Here is a 25513-nt window from a genome sequence, read left to right on the forward strand (position 1 = left end):
ACAGAAATGTTCCCTCCAAATGTGTAAAATGTAACACTTTAAAAAGAAGCATTTAAAGTAAAAATTTTATACAGCATTCTATACGAAGTTTTGAATATCAGGCATTTGCTTTCCTTTTTATTCACACAATTCTCTCTCAATGCTGTTATAAATTAAGAATTTTGTTGTCTGTAATATACAATCTTTCTGAATTACATGCTTTAAAACGTAATTGGACATCTAAAATGGAAACAATCAAAGGAGCTGTAAACCAGGAATCAAACAGCAATGGGTTTGGTAGAAGAGAGAGAGAAGGAGAAAAGTCATTGTACTTAGATAATCTTATATACATTATTTCTTTAAACACAACAAGCCAAGAACTAGGTATTACACTATTTTTGTTTATGAAAAAAGCTGTTTTTTCTTTTCTATGTGCTACATACTGGACTTATGAGTAACACATTATTGGAATTCTCAGTGTATCATCTCCTAATAGTAGTCTTCTCATGTAAATCCATTCAAATCTAGTGTCAGGTATAAGGTGGAGAAGTAAAAAGTAGCCAGAGAAGACCATGTACTTTTAGAAATTCTAATTTTCTGAAACCAGTGCATACCACAAGTGGCAGTTCACATTAGCTAGAACACAGCCATCTAGTGCCTCTGAAAGAATTAGCCAAACTCCATGCTAGTCTATACAACTGTGCTTGGATATCCATGGATGCTCAAGTCCCTTATACTCTAAAATGATATAGTACATGATGTCTTCTGTATCCATGGATATGGAAACTTAGGTTTTCTACAGCACAACAGAAAAAACAACATCAGGAGTTTACAAACAAACAAAAAAACCCTGATAGCTGATTATTAAAGCCAAAACTTTATCTTAGTGTAGTCCCATGAGCAGACTTCAGAAGACTGGCTTACTGAGTATTAAAAGCAGGTGGATTTACACCCGGATATCAACTAACTTGGGCTTCCCAAGTGGAAAGTGAAAAGTGAAAATGTTAGTCACTCAGTCATGTCCGACTCTGTGACCCCACGGACTGTAGCCCACCAGGTTTCTCTGTCCATGGAATTCTCCAGGCAAGAATACTAGAATCAGTAGCCACTCCCTTCTCCAGGGGATCTTCCCAACCCAGGGATTGAACCCGAGCCTCTCATACTGAAGACAGATTCTTTACCAGGTCACCAGACTCTTTACCAGAGTCACCAGGGAAGAATCCGCCTGCCAACGCAGGAGACACAAGAGATATGAGTCTAATCCCTGGGCCAGGAAGATCCCCTGGAGTCCCTTAGGGTAACATTATGCATCATGTGAATACATAACAAATAATCATGGGAATTTATGATCCCCAAAGCTCAAAAACTGCCCTCCCTTGTTTTATAAACAATATTATTTTTCCTTATTTCTTTTTTCAATTACAACAATGTGTAACTAAGTTGCAGATAACATATTACAACTGATTCAATCTACACCAGATATGAGGCAGAAAATAGAACAGAAAGTCACTGTATTGAATGAAATCTGTGTCTGAAACATTCATCTTAGATAATGCAAAGAATGTTTAACATCAAGGATGAAAAGACAATAAAATTAAAACTGAAGGGCAGGAAGTATAAGCAATCTTCCTTTTTACTTATCACGTTTTTCTTATTGTTCACATTTGGTTGATACATTAATTTATTTGCACAGACCAGAGTAATATCTACATTACAGACAGAAAACGGGCCTTTTTAAACATCTGCTTGTTTTGTATATATGTGTGTATATACATTATATACATATATATATATATATACACACACACATACACAAACATTAAATAAATAGGTGAGAATATGAAAAATTTTACTCAGTAGGTAAAGATCACCTGATCATTGAAAACGATTCCACTTTTTAGTAAACTTTCTTTTTTTAGTCAAATGCACAGGAGTGAAACTACAGCTCTTAACCTTAGTATTTTCTAGACGTATGCCATTTTGAGGTTACTGTCTGGGTATATAAAAGTACCTGCAGAATATGTGAACTGCAGAAACTTCATGGAAAGTGATTTTTTTTCCTTACTGTTGAAAACTGTACACAATACTAAAAAAAAAAAAAAAAAAAAAATCCTTCTTTCTTGTGTTTTTCACCCAACTTAAAAAAATCATGGTGGCTTAAAACTATTTCTGTCCATTTGTATCATTACACACTCAACGACAGGTGTTCAGAAAACAAAATACCCCTAAAATGATAATGCAAAATTCTTAATCCCAAAGGCACAAATAAAAAAAAAATTCTAATATTCATCTGGTTACCCAAACAATAAGTAATAGACTAAATGTGAACAGGACTCTAGTTTCTTTTCACTTGTCCAACTTTTATTAGTAATTTTCTAGTGAGCACTTCACACTTCTAGTTTTTAAATTAACTGATTCATCAGCACAGATCATGTGTCTCAAATAACTTCTCAATGTGATGAATTTACATACTTAACATCACATCTTCATCCCCTTGGGCCCTGGAGAAAAACAGGTATTCAGGAACACATTTACAAGAACACAAAAGTTTAAATTACCTGTTCTGAACAGTTCTACAACCTAAAGTTGATGATTTAAGTTTTTCATAGTAGCAAGCACAAGAAAGAAACCAGAACTTTAGTCACTTTAAAATTTTCTCTGCTCTAACTAGATCACAACTTGTACACTGCACCTAATAATATTTGAACTCACATTAAATCCTAAGTTAGAGGGTGGATGAACTTAGGGTAATTTAAGAAAATAAATACGTTTTTAAGCACTAAAAGTCACAACCAAATAAAATATTCTCTAAAGTGTACTTTTCTGCTTATATTAACAAGTCTAAGTAAAGAACAGTTTATTGGAAAAAAAAAGGAAAAAGCCCTGATATGTCGGTCTTATTCTAGAATTCCTACCACACCAGAAGCTATACATTTACACTAAAATCAGGTCCCCCCTCCTCTATTTTCCAGGACCTAGGCTGAAAATATTTCTGTCACTTAAGTGGAAACATACATCTTTCTACACAGTTAATTCTCTTCATGGTCACGTGAAAAGTGACCATTGACAAATGTTAGCAAGGAAACAGGATAAAAAAATTCATGTGGAAATTCACTAAGTTATTTAAAAATAAAAGTTTATACCCAACAATTATCCTTACAAAGTCTTTCATATTATAAACCATTCTCCCGTTTGTGTGTGTGCTCAGCAGTGTCTGACCCCATGGACTGCAGCCCTCCAGGTCCTCTGTCCATGGAATTTTCCAGGCAAGAGTATTTCCTACTCCAGGGGATCTTCCCAACCCAGTGACCAAACCCACGTCTCTTGCATCTCCTGCACTGGTAGGCAGGTTTTTGTTTTTTTTTTTTTACCACTAGTGCCACTTGGGAAGCTCATGTTATAAACCATTCTCCCAATTAACTTTTTTTTAATGAGTGCAGAGAGGTGGGGGCGGAAAACAAGCCATTTTCTTTAAGAAAATAAGAAATAACTACAGTGATCTGTGTGTAATGAGATGGGCAGAAACTGCCATGTTACATGATTTTCAACAGGAAGACTATGCTTTAAGAAATACTGTTCAATGAAGATATACTAAAGTTCCATAAAAAGGAGATGATCAATGATTGGTAAAGAACCATTTGGAAAAGACATTAGGGTGAAAAAAACTAACCAATACTTGTTTTCAATGCTTACAGGAATCACTTGACAAACTGGTTCTCGTGTTTTTCCTTTTTTTTTAAGTAATATAAAAGAATTGAATAGATTTGATAATTATGGGGTTGGACGCATGACCTCACCATCAAAAATATTTTTAAAAACTATACTTGAGATGGTGTAATACTGAAAAAAGCAGGCCCATTATCTTAACAGTGCTCCCTAACTGTGAAGTCATGAACAATCTAGATAATAATGATACAACTGATTCATATCCCTCCCCACCCACCTATGGCCCCATCAGTAGGTACAGTAACACAAAAGAAAAATACAAGTTTTAATGAGAAATGAAACAGGCCTTCTAAAGAGAAAAAAAAAAAAGTTATTATTATTTTGTGGGTGATGCATATAAACAAAGTCTAACTTGTAAAGAGAACAACCTTCTCTTTGGTTTCACCTACCCCATTCTCTTTACTCCTAGTCCAGAGCAGCACGACACATTACAAGTCCATGCACATGTTTTTCGGTCTGGCCTAGTAACAGAAGACGAGCCAAGAAGTGGGAAGAACAAGAAGTGCAACAGGATGGGGGGAGTACATGTGCAGTCAACTTGGTGGGTAGGAAGACCTAACATCAAAGCTGATTTTCAGAGCCTTAGAAAAGGTTTCCAGGCTTCCCCCACTCCCCCGCCCCCTCCCCCTGCCATTTTCACAACCCTTAAAAACAAACATGACAAATTTTGCTGTTTCTGTTGCGGTATGGGTAAGATAATGGAGTAAAAATGTCCTAATTACATATGGGTCCCCCTCTACCTTAAACACTTGGCTATCTCTATAATCCTCAAGTTTAAGAATAGTCCACATATATGTTACCTTTGAATGTTCTATTTCTTGACCTAAGTGGTGACTCAAACAGGTCTATTTTGTTCTGCATGTGGTTTATAAATGAACAGAAGTTTTCTAAAATGTTGCCTGTAATCTTAAAACAAATATTTTCCAAAAACCTAACATACAATTTATCCCCCGTCTGTCACTCCTCAGCCAATCACCAAGGCACCTTGCAAAGTAGCTCTAGAATTCCTCCATCCTCTCTGCCAATACCCTGGTCCAGGCCTCCAGCATCTCTCCCCTGGATTAATGATTCATATTAATCCTGGTTCTAGTCTTGTCATTTCCAGAAACAGTGCACTTCAGTTTGTATTTGCCAAATGCTAAATATTTAAAAGAAGCACTGAATGTGTCACCAAACAATAGCATTTGCTACTTTTACCATTGCTTAAGATCCTTTCATGGCCCCCTGCTGCCCCGGGGAAAAACATGAAATTACAACATCCTTCATCATCTGATTTTTCTCTCTAGCTGAGATCTCAATACCATTCACAACTCCAGATGGAGTGAATTTTAGTTCCTGAAAGCAGTATTCTATTTCTTCAACCCTTCTGATATAATGTTATCTCTACCTACTACTCAGCTCTCTTCACTACGCTAATGTCTACCTATTCTTTGCAAGCCAGTTTCAGTGTCCCTCTTCTTACAAAGCCTTCTCTCATCTCCATGTATATTACAGAAAACAGTACCTCCAAGTGCGGTAGTAACCATACGGTACAGTACCCCTATGTGTCCTCCTCAACATCGCAAGCTCTACCAAAAACAGGAACCATGCCCATGTTGTTCACAAGTATAACCCTAGCACCCAGGCAGCAGGATAGAAAAAAATTAAAAGCATGCATTTGGAAGTTGGGACAGTTTCTTAACTCACTCTGCTTAGGTTTCCCTATTTGTAAAATGAAGATATTATTACCTTTAGGCTTTTTAAGGATTCAGTGTGATATGTAAAATATTTAACATAGTGCTTGGTACACAGAAATGTTAGCTATTATTATTACTTAATATAGTGCCTATCAAAGATAATATTTACAGAATGAATACAGTATTCACAAATTATTAAAAACCTGTATTTATTAATACTAAGCTCACAGAAATCATTATATACCCAAATAAAGTCTATAATTCTATAAGGATGTTTCAGTTTTATTCATGTCCATGACACTGAGGTTTTCTTACAGCCCATTATTTAACTGAATTATAAGGCAGAATGTTCAAAGAGAATGACCTGTGCCTCACTTTCAGGAACAATTTGTTTATGAAGTTGAATCTGCTCCAAACCAGGGCTTTCTACAGAATTTGGGGAAGTGTTACAAATTGAAGCTGTTACATTATACCTTGCTGACTGATAAAAGCTGTAGTATTCAAGTCTATTTTCCCCTGAGTTTTCTGGCGCCTTTAGTTTTTGTTTAAATTGAACAACTTTGTAGATCAAAAAAACAATTAAAACACAGGCTAAAATAAAAAAAGCTAGCAAAATGTCAAAAGCCTCATTCAGCTTTTCAATTTCTTGGGTACAGATCGGAGACGCTTTCCCTGATACTGAAGCAGCATCAATCGGTAGAGCACTGTGTTTTTCCAAGTTCAAGTCAGCAGGAGAAGTACGCTGTATCTGCACAGGTAACATCGCCGTGGTCTGTAACGGATTACCAAAGGTATTCTCTTGAAAAAATCTACTGGCAGGTGAAGCACGAATTCGTTCCCCAAAAGTAACGCTCTCAGTGTTTTCCAAATATTTCCCATTTGTGGTTATTTTATGCCAGGCCATCATTAACGTAGTGGTCTTGTGGTAAATATGAAGAGATTTTATAGCCCAAGTTCTGGATACATTTGCAGAAGATGTAACACAATTTGTAAAGTCAGTCCATTTAACATAATGCAACGCTCTGCCACGCATGGATGGGGGATTCTGACAAAAGATGTTTAGAGTAATAGCTGAAGATGCTAACCAGTCACGAAGACCCAACAGTTTGCAGTTACATTCCCAAGGATTAGAATTTGCCTGAAGATGAATCAATGAAGACAATGGCTTAAGGACCCTTGGATGTAAGTCTGTAAGATTATTAAATGACAGGTTAAGAATCTTCAAAGATGCTCCCATGTTTTCAAATGTATTATTATCAATGCTGATTATTCTGTTTCTGTCTAACCTAAGGTAAATTAAATTCTTTAACAAGCTAAATGTGTCAGAATTTAAATTTTCTAAATCATTATGACTTAAGATCAAATGTTTAAGGTTACTAATTCCACTAAATCCATCCCTAGTAACATTTTTAATTCTTGAATTTTTCAGGAGGAGATATTCCAAATTGACAAGTGCTTTAAATGCAAAGGGCTGTATTGTTTCAATATGGTTATGAGACAAAGAAAGTCTTTTAAGACTCTTAAGTACTTCAAAAGCATTTGATGGTACTTTTGTTAAATTATTACCTTCTAGATACAAACAATCCAGGTTTCCAAGGTGTTGAAAGCCTGAGTCTGATATTCTCAAAATTTTATTGTTTGACAAATCAAGTATCCGGAGAGCAATCATACCAACAAAGGTACCACTCCCGAGGACAGTGAGACGATTTCTTTGCAGATTTAAGTACTGAACTGAAACTAAATCATGAAACACTCCTCTTGGAACAAAAGATACTTGATTAGACTGTAGATATAAATTACGAAGATTGAAAAGTCCCTCAAATATTCCAGGATCCAAGCGTTTTATAAAATTATTATTCAGGTACAGAAAATACAGATGCCTCAAATGAACAAAAGCTTTTGGATATACATACACAATGCTAGAATTATCTAAATGCAACGCTACAAGTGAATGAAGTCCAGTTAATTCACTTTCATTTATATGAGAAATATTATTTCCAGTCAGATACAGAAAAACTGTACTTTCAGGGAAATTCTTAGGAATGCTTGAAAGGCCTAAGTTACGGCAGTTAATTTGTCTCCCAGTGCAGAGCTGGCAAACAGACGAACATCCAAGAATCTCTTTATGGAATAATAATACAAAATAACAGGTAACAAGTAGAAACAGTCGTAGGCAAGGCAGAGAAAAACGTACTCCACACATAGCCCTGTTCTTGGTTTCTCTGTTCATATCAAAATTGGCTACAAAAAGAAAAGGTAAAACTTTAAATCATCAAAAAGTTCTTTAACTGAAAGCTTTATAGTACTAGAAATTCTACACCCTATTTTATTTTATTAAGATTAGCCATAATACTAAATATCATAAATCATACAACAGTGATGGCATAAAATAATAAGTTTGAAATACATTCTAGAATTATTAGCACCTCTAGGCCATTAACTCACTGTCTAACAAAATGATAATCAAATTTAATGAACTGCAAAATAAAATGTTTGCTAAGTTAACCTGAAATATTACAACTGACTATAACAAAATTGACAAATGATGATGCGGAGATAAAGATCTTGGGTATAAATATGCCCTTCATCAACTTTAAGTCTACTATCAATTAAGCAACATAATTTTTGAAAACACAAATTCAGTACAGAACAATTAAACTCTCTTTAAACTATGGATTTTTACAAATCGAATTATTTCTTGTTTCAGTTGAAAGTTCATATTTAAATAAATAATCTTACCAAGAACAGGAAATTCATATTATTAACACTCGGCTGATTCAAGCAGAGGTTTTCTTTCTAAATCTGAAGAACGACATTTCTAGGCTGCGTTTCTTTTGTGGCACTGTTGACCTCCACCCCTCCACCTTTTTTTTTTTTTAAAGTCACAATTTGCTCAGGAAACACCACTCTTCACATTAGTTCCTCCACACTCACTGTGTAAAACACAGGTTGCCATGGATACAGGAAACTAAGAGACAGGAAGTCATGTTATCTGTGTTTCAAAAGTTTGCGAAAAGGAAATCTCAGGAACTTATTTTTTCAGAATGCAGTTAATTTGAGTTTTCTCAATGCACAAACCTAAATATTTCATCTTTAAAATAAGTATTTTTAAAAATATGTATTATTTAAATATTCAGAATGAACAAGCTTCTGTATACATCAACTACAAATAGCTATCAAAAGGAAAAAAGTTCAAATAAGATATAAATAGAGTAATGTAACTTCTGTGAATTTTTTAAAAGTACCGAATATTTATATTTCTATTATTCTGAGTATACAGTAGAGACTTTAATTTTGTTTTATTCCTTAAAAAAAATAGGTAGCAAAACAAGTAATTTAGAATGATGAACATAAAGGCTGTTCCTCTGTGCTCTCCTTTTTTGATTAAAAAAAAAACTGGCACATAAAAAGTACTGAATACCACCAATAAGTACCTTAATATATTAAGCTATATGCCTTGAGCTGGAAAATGACAATTTGTATACCAAATCACTGACAAAGGTGATCTTTGATGAAAGACACCCTTTAATGACTTTTCATTATATATACATCTCAACTAGTCTGAATTTTTTATAAAACACATCTGTGCATAATGCAATCCTTTAAAGTAAGGATTTAAAGCACTGACTATCCACCATATATATTAAGTACTGTTCAGTCATTACTTTTCCAAAAATGTGACTGCTTAGGCTTTCTAATTCTGACTTATTAATATTACCAATACCCTGACAGTGTGATTAAAGCATCAGTAGTAATATGTATGATTGTATACTATAACTCCCTTTGATACTAAAGCAGCTTTTTGACATCAAGACAATTACTTCAGATAATAATATGAATTATTTCCATATTAATATTTTGTATAACCCAGGATTTTTTTTACAATAAAAATTCAAAAGTGTACTCTAGAGACAATCTTTATCAAAATGATTTACAAATCTCACAACTACCTTTTCTGGCTTCTATTGTTATTACTATTTTATAGTTACAGAAATTAGAAAACAGCAACCAAAAACCTAAATGACAGGGAAATGACATGAATCAGAGGTAAAGATGAAACAAGAGCTAGGTTTTTCAAGTTCATTTTTTTCATATTTTGAATAACATATAGGATTTTTTTCAATTATGTCACGTAACTTAAAGAATTATGGTGGGGTTTAGGACATACGACCACAAGATACAGCACCCTGGCATACTGATACTTTAAGCTGAAGGGGACTGAGCATACAGCCTAAGCAGGAAGTCCTCCCTCTCTGATCTCCACAGCCACAACCCCATACTCCTTGCCCTTGTCCCCTGAAACAAGTCATTAAACCCTAGAGTGAGAAATGCCCTCCCTATAATGGGAGGAAGGGAGCACCCTTATCTCCAAAGATAAGAGGACTCAGAAGAACCCAAACAAATAGGACTTGCAAATTTCCCCCTGGTTTATTATGCATACTCATCTCATTCCCTTCACCCTAGATATCTTCCCAAGACTGCACCAAAGCTGGTGTAAAAATACACAGGTTTAACGGTTTCTGTGGGTCTTCATTTCCTCAAGAAGACTCTCATGATATGTAAAAGTGAAAGTGTTAGTCGCTCAGTCCAATTCTTTGCAACCCCATGGACTGTAGCCCAGCAGGCTCCTTTGTCCATGAGGATTCTCCAGGCATGAATGCTGGATGGGTTGCCATTCCCTTCTCCAGGGGATCTTCCCGACTCAGGGATCAAAGCTAGGTCTCCTGCTTCTTCTGCATTGCAGGCAGATTTCTTTCCAGTCTGAGCCACCAGGGAAGACCAGCTCTCTCCCAGAATGTTCCTCATTTGGGGTTTGTCTGATATTTCCTCATGGTTAGATCCAGGTTAATCTTCCTTGGTTGGAATATTACATAAGTGATACGTTATTGAAATATCACATCTAGCAGTACATAGTGTCCACCTGCTTCTCATTCATGATGTTAATTCTGAAGGTTGCTAAGAGTCAGATATGACTTAGCAACTGAACAACCACCACCCACTTCCCTAGTGGGCCAGTGGTGGAGACTCTGCGCTTCCACTGCAGGAGGTGTGGGTGCGATCCCTGGTAAGGGAACTAAGATCCTGCATGCCACATGGTGTGCCCCACCCAAAACTTAAAAACCATTCAGTCCATCAGTGTTTTGTTTTTTCTTTTTAAGTGTCATTTAAAAGTCACAAGTATTCAGGAACTTCCCTAAGCAGTTAAGACAGGAGATAGAAGACATAAGTAGTTGTTTTTCTAAGAAGCCAGGTTGAACTGAACAATAATGTGTAAACTGAATGCACAGCATGGCTCCCTAACACATGAAAGAAACTTCAAAAATATTGCTGAATGTCTGTTGTATCAGTATCATAGGCTTGACATGAGATAGGAAGGTAGGGGCACTTTAGTTCTGCTATATGTTTCAAGGGTACAATGAATTTGTATGAAACCAAAATGGACTATTTCCATTCAAATTCTAAGGTGGAAGGATACAAACACTTCAAAATATCTCCAAAGGTGCCAAACTACTGGGTGGGGAGAGACATTGGGTTTTCAAAGGACTGGTCAGAAGAACAAGCTGACATTCAGCTTTGAAAAGTTTTATAAATGATAATAATTTTTTTTAATCATCAAGCCCAGGTATTAATAATCTCCCTCTTTTTTCCACAAAACTACTCAGTGAACATGCAATTATGGCACCAAACTGTTCATCTCCCTAAACCATATTGTCTACGCCTCCCAGCTTCTGTTACTGAAAGATACACGTGCACAGTCGAATCAAAAAATAAAACATGAAAAGCTGCATCACAGAGGGGTTGTTCCTCATAGACTGAAATGATCTGAACCAATCTGATGTAACCTAATATTTTCCTCTTTCTGTCACTGTATCTTTGCTCATTCATATCTCCATAGACAAGCGTGCCCCTAATACCTCAAACTCTTGCCAGAATATCCACATCAAGATCTAGCGTCTTCATACACAGGTCAGATGCCAAGTACAAAGCTTCCGCTGCCACAAAGTACACAAAATTTACCTTTCAAACTCTGCTGGCATGTGGTGTTAACACTTACCTTGCGCTTTTCAAATATCCTGGTATCAGCTACCATCCCTTCAAGTTTACCACTCTTTTACATACTCCCCAAACTAGAACTGTCATCTTCCCTCATAGCTCAGTTGGTAAAGAATCTGCACGAAAGGCAGGAGACCCAGGTTGGATTCCTGGGTTGGGAAGATCCCCTGCAGAAGGAAATGGCAACCCACTCCAGTATTCTCGCCTGGAGAATCCCATGGACAGAGGAGCCTGGCAGGCTAGAGTCCATGGGGTCACAAAGAGTCTGACATGACATAGTGACTAACCCACCACTTAATTAGAACTATGAATTTCTCAATGGTAATGTCTATGCCTAAAAGCCCTGTGTATTCACATAATACTTAGTTAATACAGTTTTTTATATATATATTTTCAATATATGTTTTAACGCAATAACATAATTCAAGCCAAATTCACCAACTGCATATTTTTTTAAAAGCTGATATAACTGTGATTACAATAACATGAATACCTCTGCTGTTTCCCAAACCCATATAATCACTGTAATTATCTGCATAAAACTCACTATTGGACCACTCCCAAGACCTAACCAAACAAATATATTAACACAGGGGGAAAATGCCATAGCAGTAGGTAACATATTTCTGTGATTCTCTTAAGACCCTGCAGCATTGCACTGTATTTTAATCACAGGGAAATTTAGACAAGTTATTTCAAATTAAAACAATCTAGGATGATTATAACAATCATAAAGGTAAAAAAAAAAATATGTCTATTAAGGAGTAAAATTCCCAAAGACACTAGTAATTACTGTAATTTCCTGCTCTCCATTTTTTCCCCTGTAGTTCTTGAGACAATCAAAAGCAACTGCAAAAGAACTACATTGACATTAAAATCGCTCTGATAAGTATAAAGTAAAAGCAAACAAACAGTTTTAAAAGTAGGCATTCTGTTCAAAACAAGGACCAAAATCTGTTGGTCCTAATCTATGTGACTATCAACCACACGAGATTTCCTTTTCTGTCTGGGCACAGCAAACTTTTCAGCTTTCTCTTCCTCTCTGCCCATGGAAATGGAGCAGAGGAAAAGGCTGCAGTTTTTGGACCTAAAGTGTTTGGGATCCAGAATTCACAAAGCCGGCTTTTTGTAGTATAGTATTACCAAATTTCCTTTGATTTCTCTAAATTATCAACGTGTAACATTCCTTATAAATAACACTCTTATTAGACGAAAACATCAAACAAAACCACCACTGGAGAAAAACAACTCAGTGTCTATGCATTGACTGACTTTAAATTCGGCTGGAATAACAGAAAGACTGGCAACATACCAGAAATTCAACTCCCACAGAACAACAGATTACTTACTACTTATATTTCAGAGCCTCTATAAAAATGGCAATACTATGCAGCAGCACCAATCTGATAATGAAAAAATGATACTAATTGAAGAACAAGCTGCTTTTGGGAGAATATATCAGTTTTTCTAAACATAAAACATATGGATTTCTTTTTTTCCATACAGAATCAAATGTAATCTAGTAACTGTAGCCATAACAGCAAGTAATATCAATTGAGTCCTTTATATCTAACATATAGAAGCAAGTAACATTATACAAAAAAAACTAATAATAATCAATGAGTTTTGAATTATCTCACTTAACCTTTACCAAAGGATGTCTACAAAAGAGATACTATTAACCTCATTTTAAAAAGGAAGAAAAAAATGTAAAGAATTTAAATAGCTTGACCAGAATCACAATTAAAAGGTAACAGAAACTTGGGAGTAAGATTCTCAAAACACTAAGGTATATATTTAATGATGATTTTCAGGAACCCCCAAATTAGCACATAGTAATCATAGCCTTGACTAGACGGACCTTTGTTGGCAAAGTAATGTCTCTGCTTTTTAATATGCTATCTAGGTTGGTCATAACTTTCCTTCCAAGGAGTAAGCGTCTTTTAATTTCATGGCTGCAATCACCATCTGCAGTGATTTGGGGAGCCCAAAAAAATAAAGTCTGACACTGTTTCCACTGTTTCCCCATCTATTTCCCATGAAGTGATGGGACCAGATGCCATGATCTTTGTTTTCTGAATGTTGAGCTTTAAGCCAATTTTTTCACTCTCTTCTTTCACTTTCATCAAGAGGTTTTTTAGTTCCTCTTCATTTTCTGCCATAAGGGTGGTGTCATCTGCATATCTGAGATTATTGATATTTCTCCTGGCAATCTTGATTCCAGCTTGTGCTTCATCTAGCCCAGCGTTTCTCATGATGTACTCTGCATATGAGTTAAATAAGCAGGGTGACAATATACGGCCTTGACGTACTCCTTTTCCTGTTTGGAACCAATCTGTTGTTCCATGTCCAATTCTAACTGTTGCTTCCTGACTGTCCTGTCAAGGCTATGGTTTTTCCAGCGGTCAGGTATGGATGTGAGAGTTGGACTGTGAAGAAAGCTGAGCGCTGAAGAATTGATGCTTTTGAACTGTGGTGTTGGAGAAGACTCTTGAGAGTCCCTTGGACTGCAAGGAGATCCGACCAGTCCATCCTAAAGGAGATCAGTCCTGGGTGTTCATTGGAAGGACTGATACTGAAGCTGAAACTCCAATACTTTGGCCACCTCATTGGAAAAGACCCTAATGCTGGGAGGGATTGGGGTCAGGAGGAGAAGGGGACGACAGAGGATGAGATGGCTGGATGGCATCACCGACTCAATGGACATGTGTTTGAGTAAACTCCGGGAGTTGGTGATGGACAGGGAGGCCTGGCGTGCTGCGATTCACGAGGTCGCAGAGTCGGACACGACTGAGTAACTGATCTGAAATGAACTGAATCAATCAATTGTCAAAAGATGTTGTGTCAAGCAAGCTGCCCAAAGGTAAGTAATGGTATAGCAGAACTCTTTTAAAAAGGTTCCTACTACAATTAGATACCACCACTTCATACCAACCAGTATGGCTATAATCAAAAAGAAAGAATAATACGTGCTGCTAAGGGTATGCAGAAACTAGAATCCTTATACAATGCTGGTGGGAATATAAAATGATATAGCTAACTTGAAAACAGCCTGATAGCTCCTTAAAAAGTTAAACAGACTTACTATACAACCCAGGAATACCCAAGAGAAATGATAAGTACCTACACAAAAACTTGTATGCAAATAATAGCACCATCATTCACAATAGCCAAAAGGTAGAAACAGCTCACATGTCCATCATTTGATGACTGGAGAAACAAAATGTGGTATATTCATACAGAAGACTATTATTTAGCAACAAAAAGAAAATAGTGATACCTGTCACAACGTGTAAACCTTGAAAATATGCTAATTTAAAGAAGTCAATCACAAAAGACCACATACTGATTCCATTTGTAGGAAATGTCCAGAATAGGCAAACCTCTATAGAGACAGAAAGTAGATTAGTGGTTGGCTGGGGAAAGGAATGAGTGGTAAGGACTGCTGAAGAATGCATGGCTCCTGAAACTTTTGCAACTTGTTTTAAGTCACTGGATATGTCCCAGTGTCTCCTAGTTTATAGTCTGTGGGAACTTGACTAGAATTTGTATCCTACTATTGTGTGAAAATTGTATAAATTTAATTATGTTGAATTGGTTCATGGTGATTTTCAGGTCTACTATATCCCTGCACTTCTCTGCATATTCATTCTAATAATTTTTGAGAGTCTGATATTGAAATTCCAACTAAAAATTTTAATTTATATAAAAAAATTATATAATGGAACTATCTGTAACTGTGTTCTGTATTTTCCAAGTCTCCTGTAAACGTGTTATCATACTTTCATAATTTAAAAAATAAAGAGAAAAATACTTAAGAAAAAGAGTACATGGTTCCTTTGGAAATGATAAAATGCTCTAAAATTGATTGTGGTGATGGATGCACAACTCCATGGATATACTAAAAACTACTGAATTGTACACTTTAAATGGGTGAGCTGAGTGCTCCGGCCTGGTGCACTGGGAAGACCCAGAGGAATCGGGTGGAGAGGGAGATGGGAGGGGGGATCGGGATGGGGAATAAGTGTAAATCTATGGCTGATTCATATCAATGTATGACAAAACCCACTGAAATGTTGTGAAGTAATTAGCCTCCAACTAATAAAAAAATTAAAAAAAAATAAAATAAAATAAAAAATAAAAAAAAAAAATAAAATAAATGGGTGAGCTGAATTATATCCTAATAAGCTGTTACCACACACACACACACAAGATGCTTCTAAGACATTTTTCTTGTGAAAGATGTAAAAAAAAAAAAAAGATTGAGAACTAATTTTTACTGTAGAAAACCCACTAAACTATTAGGTTAAGAATTTACTGATAAAAGAAAATACTATAAAATGCTAAATAAGAATGCATGACCTAGAAGTCAAAATGTATCCTATTTTAAAGGAAGAAAATAAAATTTTGTCACACTAAATACCCACTTAGGAATGGTCAGTTTAAACCAAACACAGTTCTGGTAAAACAACACATCCAAAATTTAAAAAATTTTAAACTGCCATTTATTTAACTATATTTAAACATTACTTTGTCAACAAAGGTCCGTCTAGTCAAGGCTATGGTTTTTCCAGTAGTTATGTATGGATGTGAGAGTTGGACTATAAAGAAAGCTAAGCGCCAAAGAATTGATACTTTTTGAACTGTGGTGTTGGAAAAGACTCTTGAAAATCCCTTGGACTGCAAGGAGATCCAACCAGTCCATCCTAAAGGAAATCAGTCCTGGGTATTCATTGGAAGGACTGATGTTGAAGCTGAAACTCCAATCATTTGGCCACCTGATGCGAAGAGCTGACTCATTTGAAAAGACCCTGATATTGGGAAGGATTGAAGAAAGGAGGAGATGGGGATCACAGAGGATGAGATGGTTAGGTGGCATCACCAACACAATGGACATGAGTTTGGGTAAACTCCACGAGTTGGTGATGGACAGGGAGGCCTGGCGTGCTGCAGTTCATGGGGTCGCAGAGAGTCAGACACGTCGACTGAGTGACTGAAGTAAACTGAAACTATACCAAAGTATTACTCTTTGGAACCTGTCATCTTGATTCTACTACCTTGTTTTAAAAGTTGTAAACTAGTTTAGAAAATTATATTAGAAAATTTGTACAGAATAATAAATTTCCAAATACTGATATTTTATTTATACTATTCTTGAGATAAAAGAGAACTATGGAGAGATACTAAGTGACCAATCCAAGCATGTCTAGTAAATCTGATACCCAGAGGACTTTATTATAAGGCAACTTCTCCTGGAAAGCAAGCCATCATACCTAAAAACCCTGTTGCTTTGTCAATCTTTTTTTGAATTATTCAACTAGCTTAAGAAAACCATTCCCCATGGGTGACTTTCTTAAATCTTAAAAAAAAAAAAAAAACTAAATTCTTAAAACATTTCATCTCAGAGAACACTTACACACATCTGAAATTCTTAGAACTACATTATAAAAATAAGTCTATGAAGTTAGAGAATGAATGAATTGCTATTTCAGAGAATAGAGCCAAAGAAAAGTTTGATTACTCTCATTTTCATCTATGAAAAAAGGTTTTATTTAATCTATGTCTTTGGACAAAAACTTTGGAAAACTTTAGAAGAGCTGTATGTAAATAATGTTATTTTCATATAAAAATTAGCAGAAGAATATATTACTGCCTTTGTGCATAAATAATATAGACTTTAAGAAATAGAAAAATTCAAACTTGGAATCACTCCAGTTATAAAACAAAAAGGACACAAGATAGTTGTACCACACAACTAACAAAAAAAAGATTGTACTATATTCAGAAGGTGACCAAGAAGATATACTAAAAATGCCTAAAAGATATACTAAAAGACAAAGGCAAAGACAAAATTATATATTTTTAAGTTAGTAACAGTGCAGAGAGAATACTACAAAAGGTCATTAAGCTGAAGGTGATATAACCTTTGACATATGTGGTTAACATATTTTTAATGAATTAATGAACAGTTTTATAAATACTCAATATACTGAAAATGTCCTGAATTTAAGATTACAGGTACACAAAAAGACTTAAGCTTTTAGAACTTATACTGCAGGAAATGGATGAATGGTTGAGAGAGAGGAAGCAAGGGATAAAACAAAAACAGCTAACTTCATTTATCTAGACTATGTGACCTTAATATGTAAACTCATTTAATCTTTATAATACTCTAATCAGGAAGATACTATTAATATCCTCATTTCAAAACAAGGTAACTTAGGCACAGGAAGTTATTTGGCCATGGTCATTAGTGACCAGTGGCACTAGAATTTGAGTGTGGTCCTAAAGCCTACAGTCTGCCAGAGATCTGAATCAGAGGTAGTGGATCATGGTAAAAAATAGCTTAAATAGCTTCCCAGACAGTCATTCTTCAAATCAGTGGTTCTACCAGCATCTAGTGGGTAAAGGCCACAGATGCTGCTAAAAAGCCTAAAATGCACAGCACAGCCCCAGTATCAAACAATCATCTGGGCCCAAACAGTCAAAAGTACTGTGGTTGAGAAACCCTGCTTTAGAAAAGTGTTATTTCTTGCATGTGGAAATCCGTTATAATAAAGAAGAAAATAACATTTCCCAACGTAGCCTGATTCAAAATATCATCATCAACACATTATTCGCTAGATCTGCTTATTTCAGGCAAAGGAAATGTTACACTGCAAAGCCTAAAAGAAACACAGGAAGAAGAAATTACTATTATATGGGAGATTAACCAGAAAATATCACTGGGGACATGAAAGAGGGAAAATTTTCCTCAAACTCCATCAGCTATGTAGTTTTAAGTACTGAAAATTTTTCTATACAGAAAAACTCAAAGGAACTTTTTGGTCAACCCAATAGAAGAAAGGTTCTAACGGGAAATGATAAAACTGCTGACACTGTCAACATTCCCTCCCACTAAAGCACTTGAACTTAAATTTTCCAAAGCTATGTCATGGGCCAATGATAATGTGGCAAATTTTTAGAGCAATTAAGTTGTTTTGTTTGTTTTTCAAATGGACACATTTCCTGTATCTATCAACGCTTCTTTACTCACTAATCCATCAAGGTGTATAAAGTTAAATGTTTTAAAATTCTATTACCACATTATTTTAAGACTTTCTAGGTACCCGTAAAATGATATGAATTCACAACCACTTAGCAGACTTTTCAATACTTCATTTTAAAAACAAAAATAAGATCTGATTTTCCTATTCAGAAAGCTATTTCCTCACAATTTTTAATTTCTTTTTTATATTTTTAAAATTTATTTTTTCTATTGAAGTATAGTTAATTTACAATGTTGTGTTAGTTTCTGGTGTATAACAAAGTGATTATATATTCTTTTTCAGATTCTTTTCCATTATAGATTACTATGCTGTGTTCAGCCACTAAGTAGTGTCCGACTCTCTGGGACCCCGTGGATTATAGCCTGCCAGGAACCTCTATCCATGGGATTTTCCAGGCAAGAATACTGGAGTAGGTTGCCATTTTCTTCTCCAGGAGATCCTCCTGACCCAGGGACTGAACCTGTGTCTCCTGCATTAGCAGGCGGGTTCTTCACCATTGAGCCATCAGGAAGCCTGATATCATGATATTTTTAAATTAAAAAAAAATTAATGTTTAAGAGAAATTCAAGCCTTAATAAAATCTTGCCCCTTAATTTATGTACACTGAGATAGGCCCCAGTCTAAGTATTCTTTAACCTTAACAGAAGCCTTTTTTATTTTCTTTAGAGAAGTCAACTATTTTCACAACTTACATATCAAAAATATTTTTGAAAATGTAAAAAAATTAAATATTGAAGTCAACCATAGTATCAAAAAGGGTAAAACAAATATGCTTTAGATACAATTAGATATCTTTCTCATCTTTTAACCTATGTCAAGTTTTCTCTTAATCTCAGTACTTTATGTTAGAGAACACTCTAACATGCTCTATCAACCTTAGTTTTTTTTCCATTCATTAATTTACTGAGCAAATGTTTACCGAGTATTGACTACTGCCAAAGAACAGATTCTTTAACATCTCTACTTTAAAGGCCTGTTAAACCTCTAGTCACTGTTTTTCTACTAAAAAGAAGGGAAAGACCAGTAAGTTAAAATGTTGGTAGCTTCAGTTTGGCTTCCAAAAATAAGATGCCACTCAGTTTCACAGAGAGGAAATAATGTTGCCCTTGTGTACATCCACCTGGGAGCTAAAAGAGCAAGCTCCAGCATCAAGCTGCCCAAGGTCAAAATCTGCCCTCTGATATGCCCCTTACCAGACCCTAAGCAAGTTATTTAACATTTTTAAGTTATTTCTTTGCTCTATAAAAACAAGACAATTATGTCTCTAACTCAGGACTGTTTAAAAATTAAATGAGACATAAATGTAAAGTACTTAGTGAAATATAAGGCAAATGGTAATGTAAGCATATAAGGTAGGGGGGTCCCTAGCGAAACAGAATGAGGCATGGCTTTCTTGACATAAGAGAAGCCATTTTTGGCCTATGCCATTTTGTAATCTAAGCCTGGTTACAATGCTTAATACTGAGAAGGATTTAATAATAATGATTTTAAGGGAACAAAAGAACAAACTGCTATCAAGCAAGAGAAGTAGCAAACATGACAATAGCAAAACATAATAGCAAACATAACAAACCAGCTGTAAAAACTCACAGGTCTGTTTCAACAGTAAAGAACAGTATGAAGCACTTTCCTGAGCAGTTTTGCAGAATTTAAACTTCCCAGGCATTCAACCTCCTGATCAACTGGAACCTAAGAGATGATGATGTTCACCTTTACTGACCCTCATGACGTCAACCAACCAAAGCTTGGACTCTGAGAACTACCCATGCCCCTTCACAGTTATGCATGGACTGGGAGCTTAAAGCTTCCCAATGTTGCTGTTCATGGAGACACCGCATGGGGAAAGGTCCCTGCTCTCTCCTTCCTTGCTGCAAGTACTTAATCCTTCATTCTCCCAGTCTTTGACTTGTTGTGTCTTTTGGCTGGACACTCACCAAGAGGTAAACCCAGTTTCTGGGTAACAGCAAGGGCTCAAAAATTATTATCTATTTTTATAATAACATACAATAGCATATGATATTATTATGATGTGAGGACTAAATAATTACCTGTGTTCTTAATCCAAACTGCTATACCAGAAATAATAATAAATTTTTAAAAAGAATTTCTAAAGCTAACTGCACTTATTTCACTAATTTATCACTAGGATACAGGTTTGTAAAAATTCTCTAAGACAAAAAAATCTAATATATTATTCTTCTCATACAACATGAAATCTTAAGGCCTGTTTTTACACTTGTAAAATTAAAAATACCCCAAAAAGAAATATAATGCCAAACAAAAGACAGGGATAAAAGCAAAAAAAAAAAAAAAAAAAAATTACTCTTCTTTAAATGCCCAAAATCAAAGCATTTTGTATTTGCTTTATGGAAATGAGAATTTTAATAAAGTCTGTAAAATATAATATAATGACTTCATCTATATAAGCAAAATTAAATCTAATAAAATCTGGTTATTTTTTAAAATGGGAATTCAGACAAAAATGAAATAAATTGGTAAAATGAACACCAACAAATTAAACTGCAATGCCCACCATTCCCACCTTTTTAGATCCAGGTCAGCACTTGGTTGGTTATCAACTAACAAAATTAGCATACATATGCATAAAACAGCACTGCCCAGTAATACACAGCAATACCAACAGCCAAAACAGTGTTAATATTTTGATGCTTTAACAAAACAAATTTTAAGTAAACATTTCCTCACCTATTATCAGATGGCAGAAGAGAAAGTAAAGCCAAAGCTGAAAGTTTTCTTCTTTCAGGCTGAGTAATATTGTCCATGCGATCAACCCACATTTCAATCATATTTCCCAAAAGCTGGTCCATCTGAAAAAAAGACCAGGAGGCATCTCAAAATATTTGAAATGCTCTTTACTTATAAGTAGTGTTAAAGGCAAAAAGCTCATAAAAAAAGGTTAAAGTACAATTCCAACAAACCACAGAATTGGAATACAAGAATGTGGGGCAAGCTGTGAGCTGGGGGGAAAAAATGAGCAAAATCTGAAAAGGAATCTAATTAATCTTGAGAGCCAATTGAGTGCCAAATAGACTTGTTCAACTCATCTAGGCTAAGGGTCCACTTGTTTGGTCAAATGCTAGTCTAGACACTGCCATGAAAATATTTTGCAGATATGATTAACATTTGCAATGAGCTGACATTAAGTAGATTACCCTAGATAATGTGCTATAGTGTCATTCAATCAGATGAAAGCCTTAAGAAAAAACTAAGGTTTCCTATAAATAGAAGAAACCCTGTCTCAAGAATGTAACACAGAAATCCTGCCCAAGTTTTTAGTTTCAGCCTGCCCTACAAAATTAGGAATTGCTAGCCCCTGCAGTCAATCATAGGAGCCAATTCTTTTAATATCCATGTCCACTTCTCATGTGTGCGTACCTGTATGTGTGTATATTCTCTCAATGTCTCTCTCTCCATACACACAGAACTGGCTCTGTTTTTCTGAAGAACTGTAACTAAGCCATAGGTAGAATCTATATAATAAAACACGACCAAGTATACTCATCATGTAGATTGGAAGTGGGTCTCAGGTTTGCTTATAAACATTTGTGCACTATTCACATCTTTTAAAAAGTGCATTGAATACCAAAATTTGTACTTCACAGATTTTAGTACATAAAATCAACCTTGAGTTCCCACACTTTCCTACTTTTGTGCTTCTACATCTTTTCCAAGAAATGCTTCAATACATTTCTTTCCAACACAGTTTAAATGATTATAAACAGTCAAGTGAACACTTATTAATTCAAGACAATCATTTATACCTGAGCTCCCCTAATGGTGTGCTGTGTCCTAAGATGCCACAGTGAACTCACAAAGTATTTAAAATTATTCAGAGAAACACAGTGACATCTGTCGATTACTGCAAGAACTACTAGCTCAATATAGTTCCGTTTTAACATTACATTCCTTTTGATGACTTCCTATCTTTGCACAGTACTATCAAAAAGGCAAGGTAGAACAGAAGATGAAAGCAGAGGTGTCCAACCTGAATCTAAGGTTTAAGAATCTTGGTAGTGCCCAATGGCCATTCATATTCCACTAATCAGTAACTACGGCTATTTAAGAATGAAATAAAGATGTTATTCTTCATATTTTTGTGTACAATTTTCAATAGATATGAAGTTATAAGGACATGAATACAAATTAAGTTATTTGGATTATGTAATCAAAAGAACAGTTAGATATTTACTCTAGAGGCATTGTGAAAATGTTACTAACACATTAAGGGCACCATGAAGCAATACAGTCTAGTAACTGATGATTTATACCATGTGTCTTCAATGTTCACTTAATTTGGAAACAAATGGCTCAGATGCTTTACAAATTTACTGCAATTAATATCAAGTAAGCAAGATTTTAAAAACAAAGCATAACCAAACAAAAGAAAGTATCAAGTTACTAAAATCTAATATATACAACTAAAGCTAGAGTAACATGTAGTTGAAATGAAGATGTAATCAGCAGAGACAGACATCTCTATGGTCTAACACTATTTATAACTTACATTTATTTGCTCTATTATAAAGGTAACAACAGGACATAACAAAAACAGAAATAAGACAATTGTAACAAACGTTGATGACTAGTTATAGTGAATCATGAAGCAAAAAAATTCTGCAGTATTTCACAGAACTATTAATTTCTAAAATTAAAGTATTTCTTAAGCAGCATAATAAAAAGATGATGAGATTTCTCTACCTTGATAACATGCAGAAATCTACCCTGGCAGGTCATGCTAAAGATACCACAATTAAATAAATACCCATTATAGAAAGAAAAAATTTTATTTCTGACTGGTTCTATCCCTTTTATAACTTTAAAGAATATGAGTTATGCTTTCTGTAAGAATTAAGTAATTTTATATAATTATATTCCTTGTAGGAACAGAATAAAATGTTTATGCAAATAGCGATCTTTTTTTCTCTCTCCAAATGTTGTCGTCTTAATCTAACCTTCATAGCAGCTGCTATTCAAGCAATAAAATGTCATTTTTACATAAGATTTCATGAAACATCATTCATCTTGTGGGAAAAAAAAGTGCCTTCAAACTCTGCAGTATCAGAAAGATATGTGCTATTTCAAGTCAAACACTTAAAACAGATTAAGGGGAAAATAATCTAAGAGGCAGGTCTTGAAGAAAGTCATCTCTTTAAGATGAAACATCTTAAACTGAAGTATGTTATCAAAATGTTAGAACTGAAGTATGTTATCAAAATGTTTCACTCCTCCCCCCAAATTTACAAAGTTTAAATTAAAGGGTATTGCCAGAAAGAGTAAGATGATAATGTTTCTAGAAAACAAAGAAATACTCAAGGTATATAGTTCAGTCTTAGTTTTGTAGAAAGATAAATAGATACTATTCCAATTATTCAGCTACAAACAACTTGCTGAATCTTTAAAAAAAAGTTATTTACCCTAGAAGCATATTGTTACTGTGAAAACAATTTTAGTTTAGCATTGAACATTTGCTCACTACCTCTGAAATTCAACTAAAATAAAAGTAAATAAATATAAAAACCAAACAAATAACGCCACAGGGTCTATAAAAGAGAAGAAACTACAATTGGTAAAGATGGCAACAACTTTTTAGAAGATGACAAGTGGATGAAAGAGTGCTTAGTAAGTGACTTCAGTTCAGTTCAGTTCAGTTCAGTTCAGTCACTCAGTCATATCCGATTCTCTGCGACCCCGTGAATTGCAGCATGCCGGGCCTCCCTGTCCATCACCAACTCCCGGAGTTTACTCAAACTCATGTCCATCGAGTTGGTGATGCCATCCAGCCGTCTCATCCTCTGTTGTCCCCTTCTCCTCCTGCCCCCAATCCCTCCCAGCATCAGGGTCTTTTCCAATGAGCTGACTCTTCACATGGGGTAGTCAAAGTATTGGAGTTTCAGCTTCAACATCAGTCCTTCCAATGAACACCCAAGACTGATCTGCTTTAGGATGGACTGGTTGGATTTCCTTGCAGTTCAAGGGACTCTCAAGAGTCTTCTCCAACACCACAGTTCAAAAGCATCAATTCTTCAGCACTCAGCTTTCTTCACAGGCCAACTCTCATATCCATACATGACCACGGAAAAAACCATAGCCTTGACTAGATGGACCTTTGTTGGCAAAGAAATGTCTCTGCTTTTTAATACGTTATCTAGGTTGGTCATAACTTTCCTTCCAAGGAGTAAGCGTCTTTTAATTTCATGGCTGCAATCACCATCTGCAGTGATTTTGGAGCCCAAAAAAATAAAGTCTGACACTGTTTCCACTGTTTCCCCATCTATTTCCCATGAAGTGATGGGACTGGATGCCATGATCTTAGTTTTCTGAATGTTGAGCTTCAAGCCAACTTTTTCACTCTCCTCTTTCACCTTCATCAAGAGGTTTTTGAGTTCTTCTTCACTTTCTGCCATAAGGGTGGTGTCATTTGCATATCTGAAGTTATTGATATTTCTCCCAGCAATCTTGATTTCAGCTTGTGCTTCTTCCAGCCCAGTGTGTCTCATGATGTACTCTGCATATAAGTTAAATAAGCAGGGCCTTGATGTAAGCAGGGCCGTACAATATACGGCCTTGACATACTCCTTTTCCTATTTGGAACCAGTCTGTTGGTCCATGTCCAGTTCTAACTGTTGCTTCCTGACCTGCATATAGGTTTCTCAAGAGGCAGGTTATGTGGTCTGGTATGCCCATCTCTTTCAGAATTTTCCACAGTTTATTGTGATCCACACAGTCAAAGGCTTTGGCATAGTCAATAAAGCAGAAATAGATGTTTTTCTGGAACTCTCTTGCTTTTTTGATGATCCAGCAGATGTTGGCAATTTGATCTCTGGTTCCTCTGCCTTTTCTAAAACCAGCTTGAACATCTGGAAGTTCACGGTTCACGCATTGCTAAAGCCTGGCTTGGAGAATTTTGAGCATTACTTTACTAGTAGAACAAAAAAGCCTGAAAACAAACTGCTTGACAGGGGAATAACAGTCTAATGCAAACAGACTTGTTTCTCAGAATCTTGCAAT

The 25513-nt window shown here is 35.5% G+C and overlaps 2 protein-coding genes across 3 annotated transcripts in view; both read right to left on the reverse strand.

Annotated features, from left to right (window-relative positions):
- IPO11 (importin 11) overlaps positions 1 to 25513 on the reverse strand; it is a 192957-nt gene that overhangs the window by 37940 nt on the left and 129504 nt on the right. Inside the window, exons 27-28 of one of the 2 annotated variants that reach the window (XM_043488542.1) lie at positions 21191 to 21312; positions 5572 to 6569 (exon numbers count right to left, since the gene is read on the reverse strand). In XM_043488542.1, coding sequence (XP_043344477.1) covers positions 6548 to 6569; positions 21191 to 21312 — 144 coding nt within the window. In that variant the 3' untranslated portion in view covers positions 5572 to 6547. Of the gene's footprint in view, positions 1 to 5571; positions 6570 to 21190; positions 21313 to 25513 lie in introns of those variants that run through there. The other variant, XM_043488541.1, reaches the window with a different exon arrangement.
- Positions 5572 to 8420, reverse strand: LRRC70 (leucine rich repeat containing 70). The gene is made up of 2 exons (XM_043488543.1): positions 8121 to 8420; positions 5572 to 7622 (listed from the first exon to the last, which is right to left on the reverse strand). The coding sequence occupies exon 2, from the start codon at positions 7609 to 7611 to the stop codon at positions 5716 to 5718; it is 1896 nt and encodes a 631-aa protein (XP_043344478.1). The 5' UTR covers positions 7612 to 7622; positions 8121 to 8420; the 3' UTR covers positions 5572 to 5715.

The sequence above is a fragment of the Cervus canadensis genome, chromosome 16, assembly GCF_019320065.1.
Source record: "Cervus canadensis isolate Bull #8, Minnesota chromosome 16, ASM1932006v1, whole genome shotgun sequence".
In the NCBI taxonomy this organism is placed as follows: domain Eukaryota; kingdom Metazoa; phylum Chordata; class Mammalia; order Artiodactyla; family Cervidae; genus Cervus; species Cervus canadensis.

Coding starts and splice junctions, on each gene's coding strand:
- LRRC70 (XM_043488543.1), bottom strand. CDS start 7,611: ATGAACAGAGAAACCAAGAACAGGGCTATGTGTGGAGTACGTTTTTCT.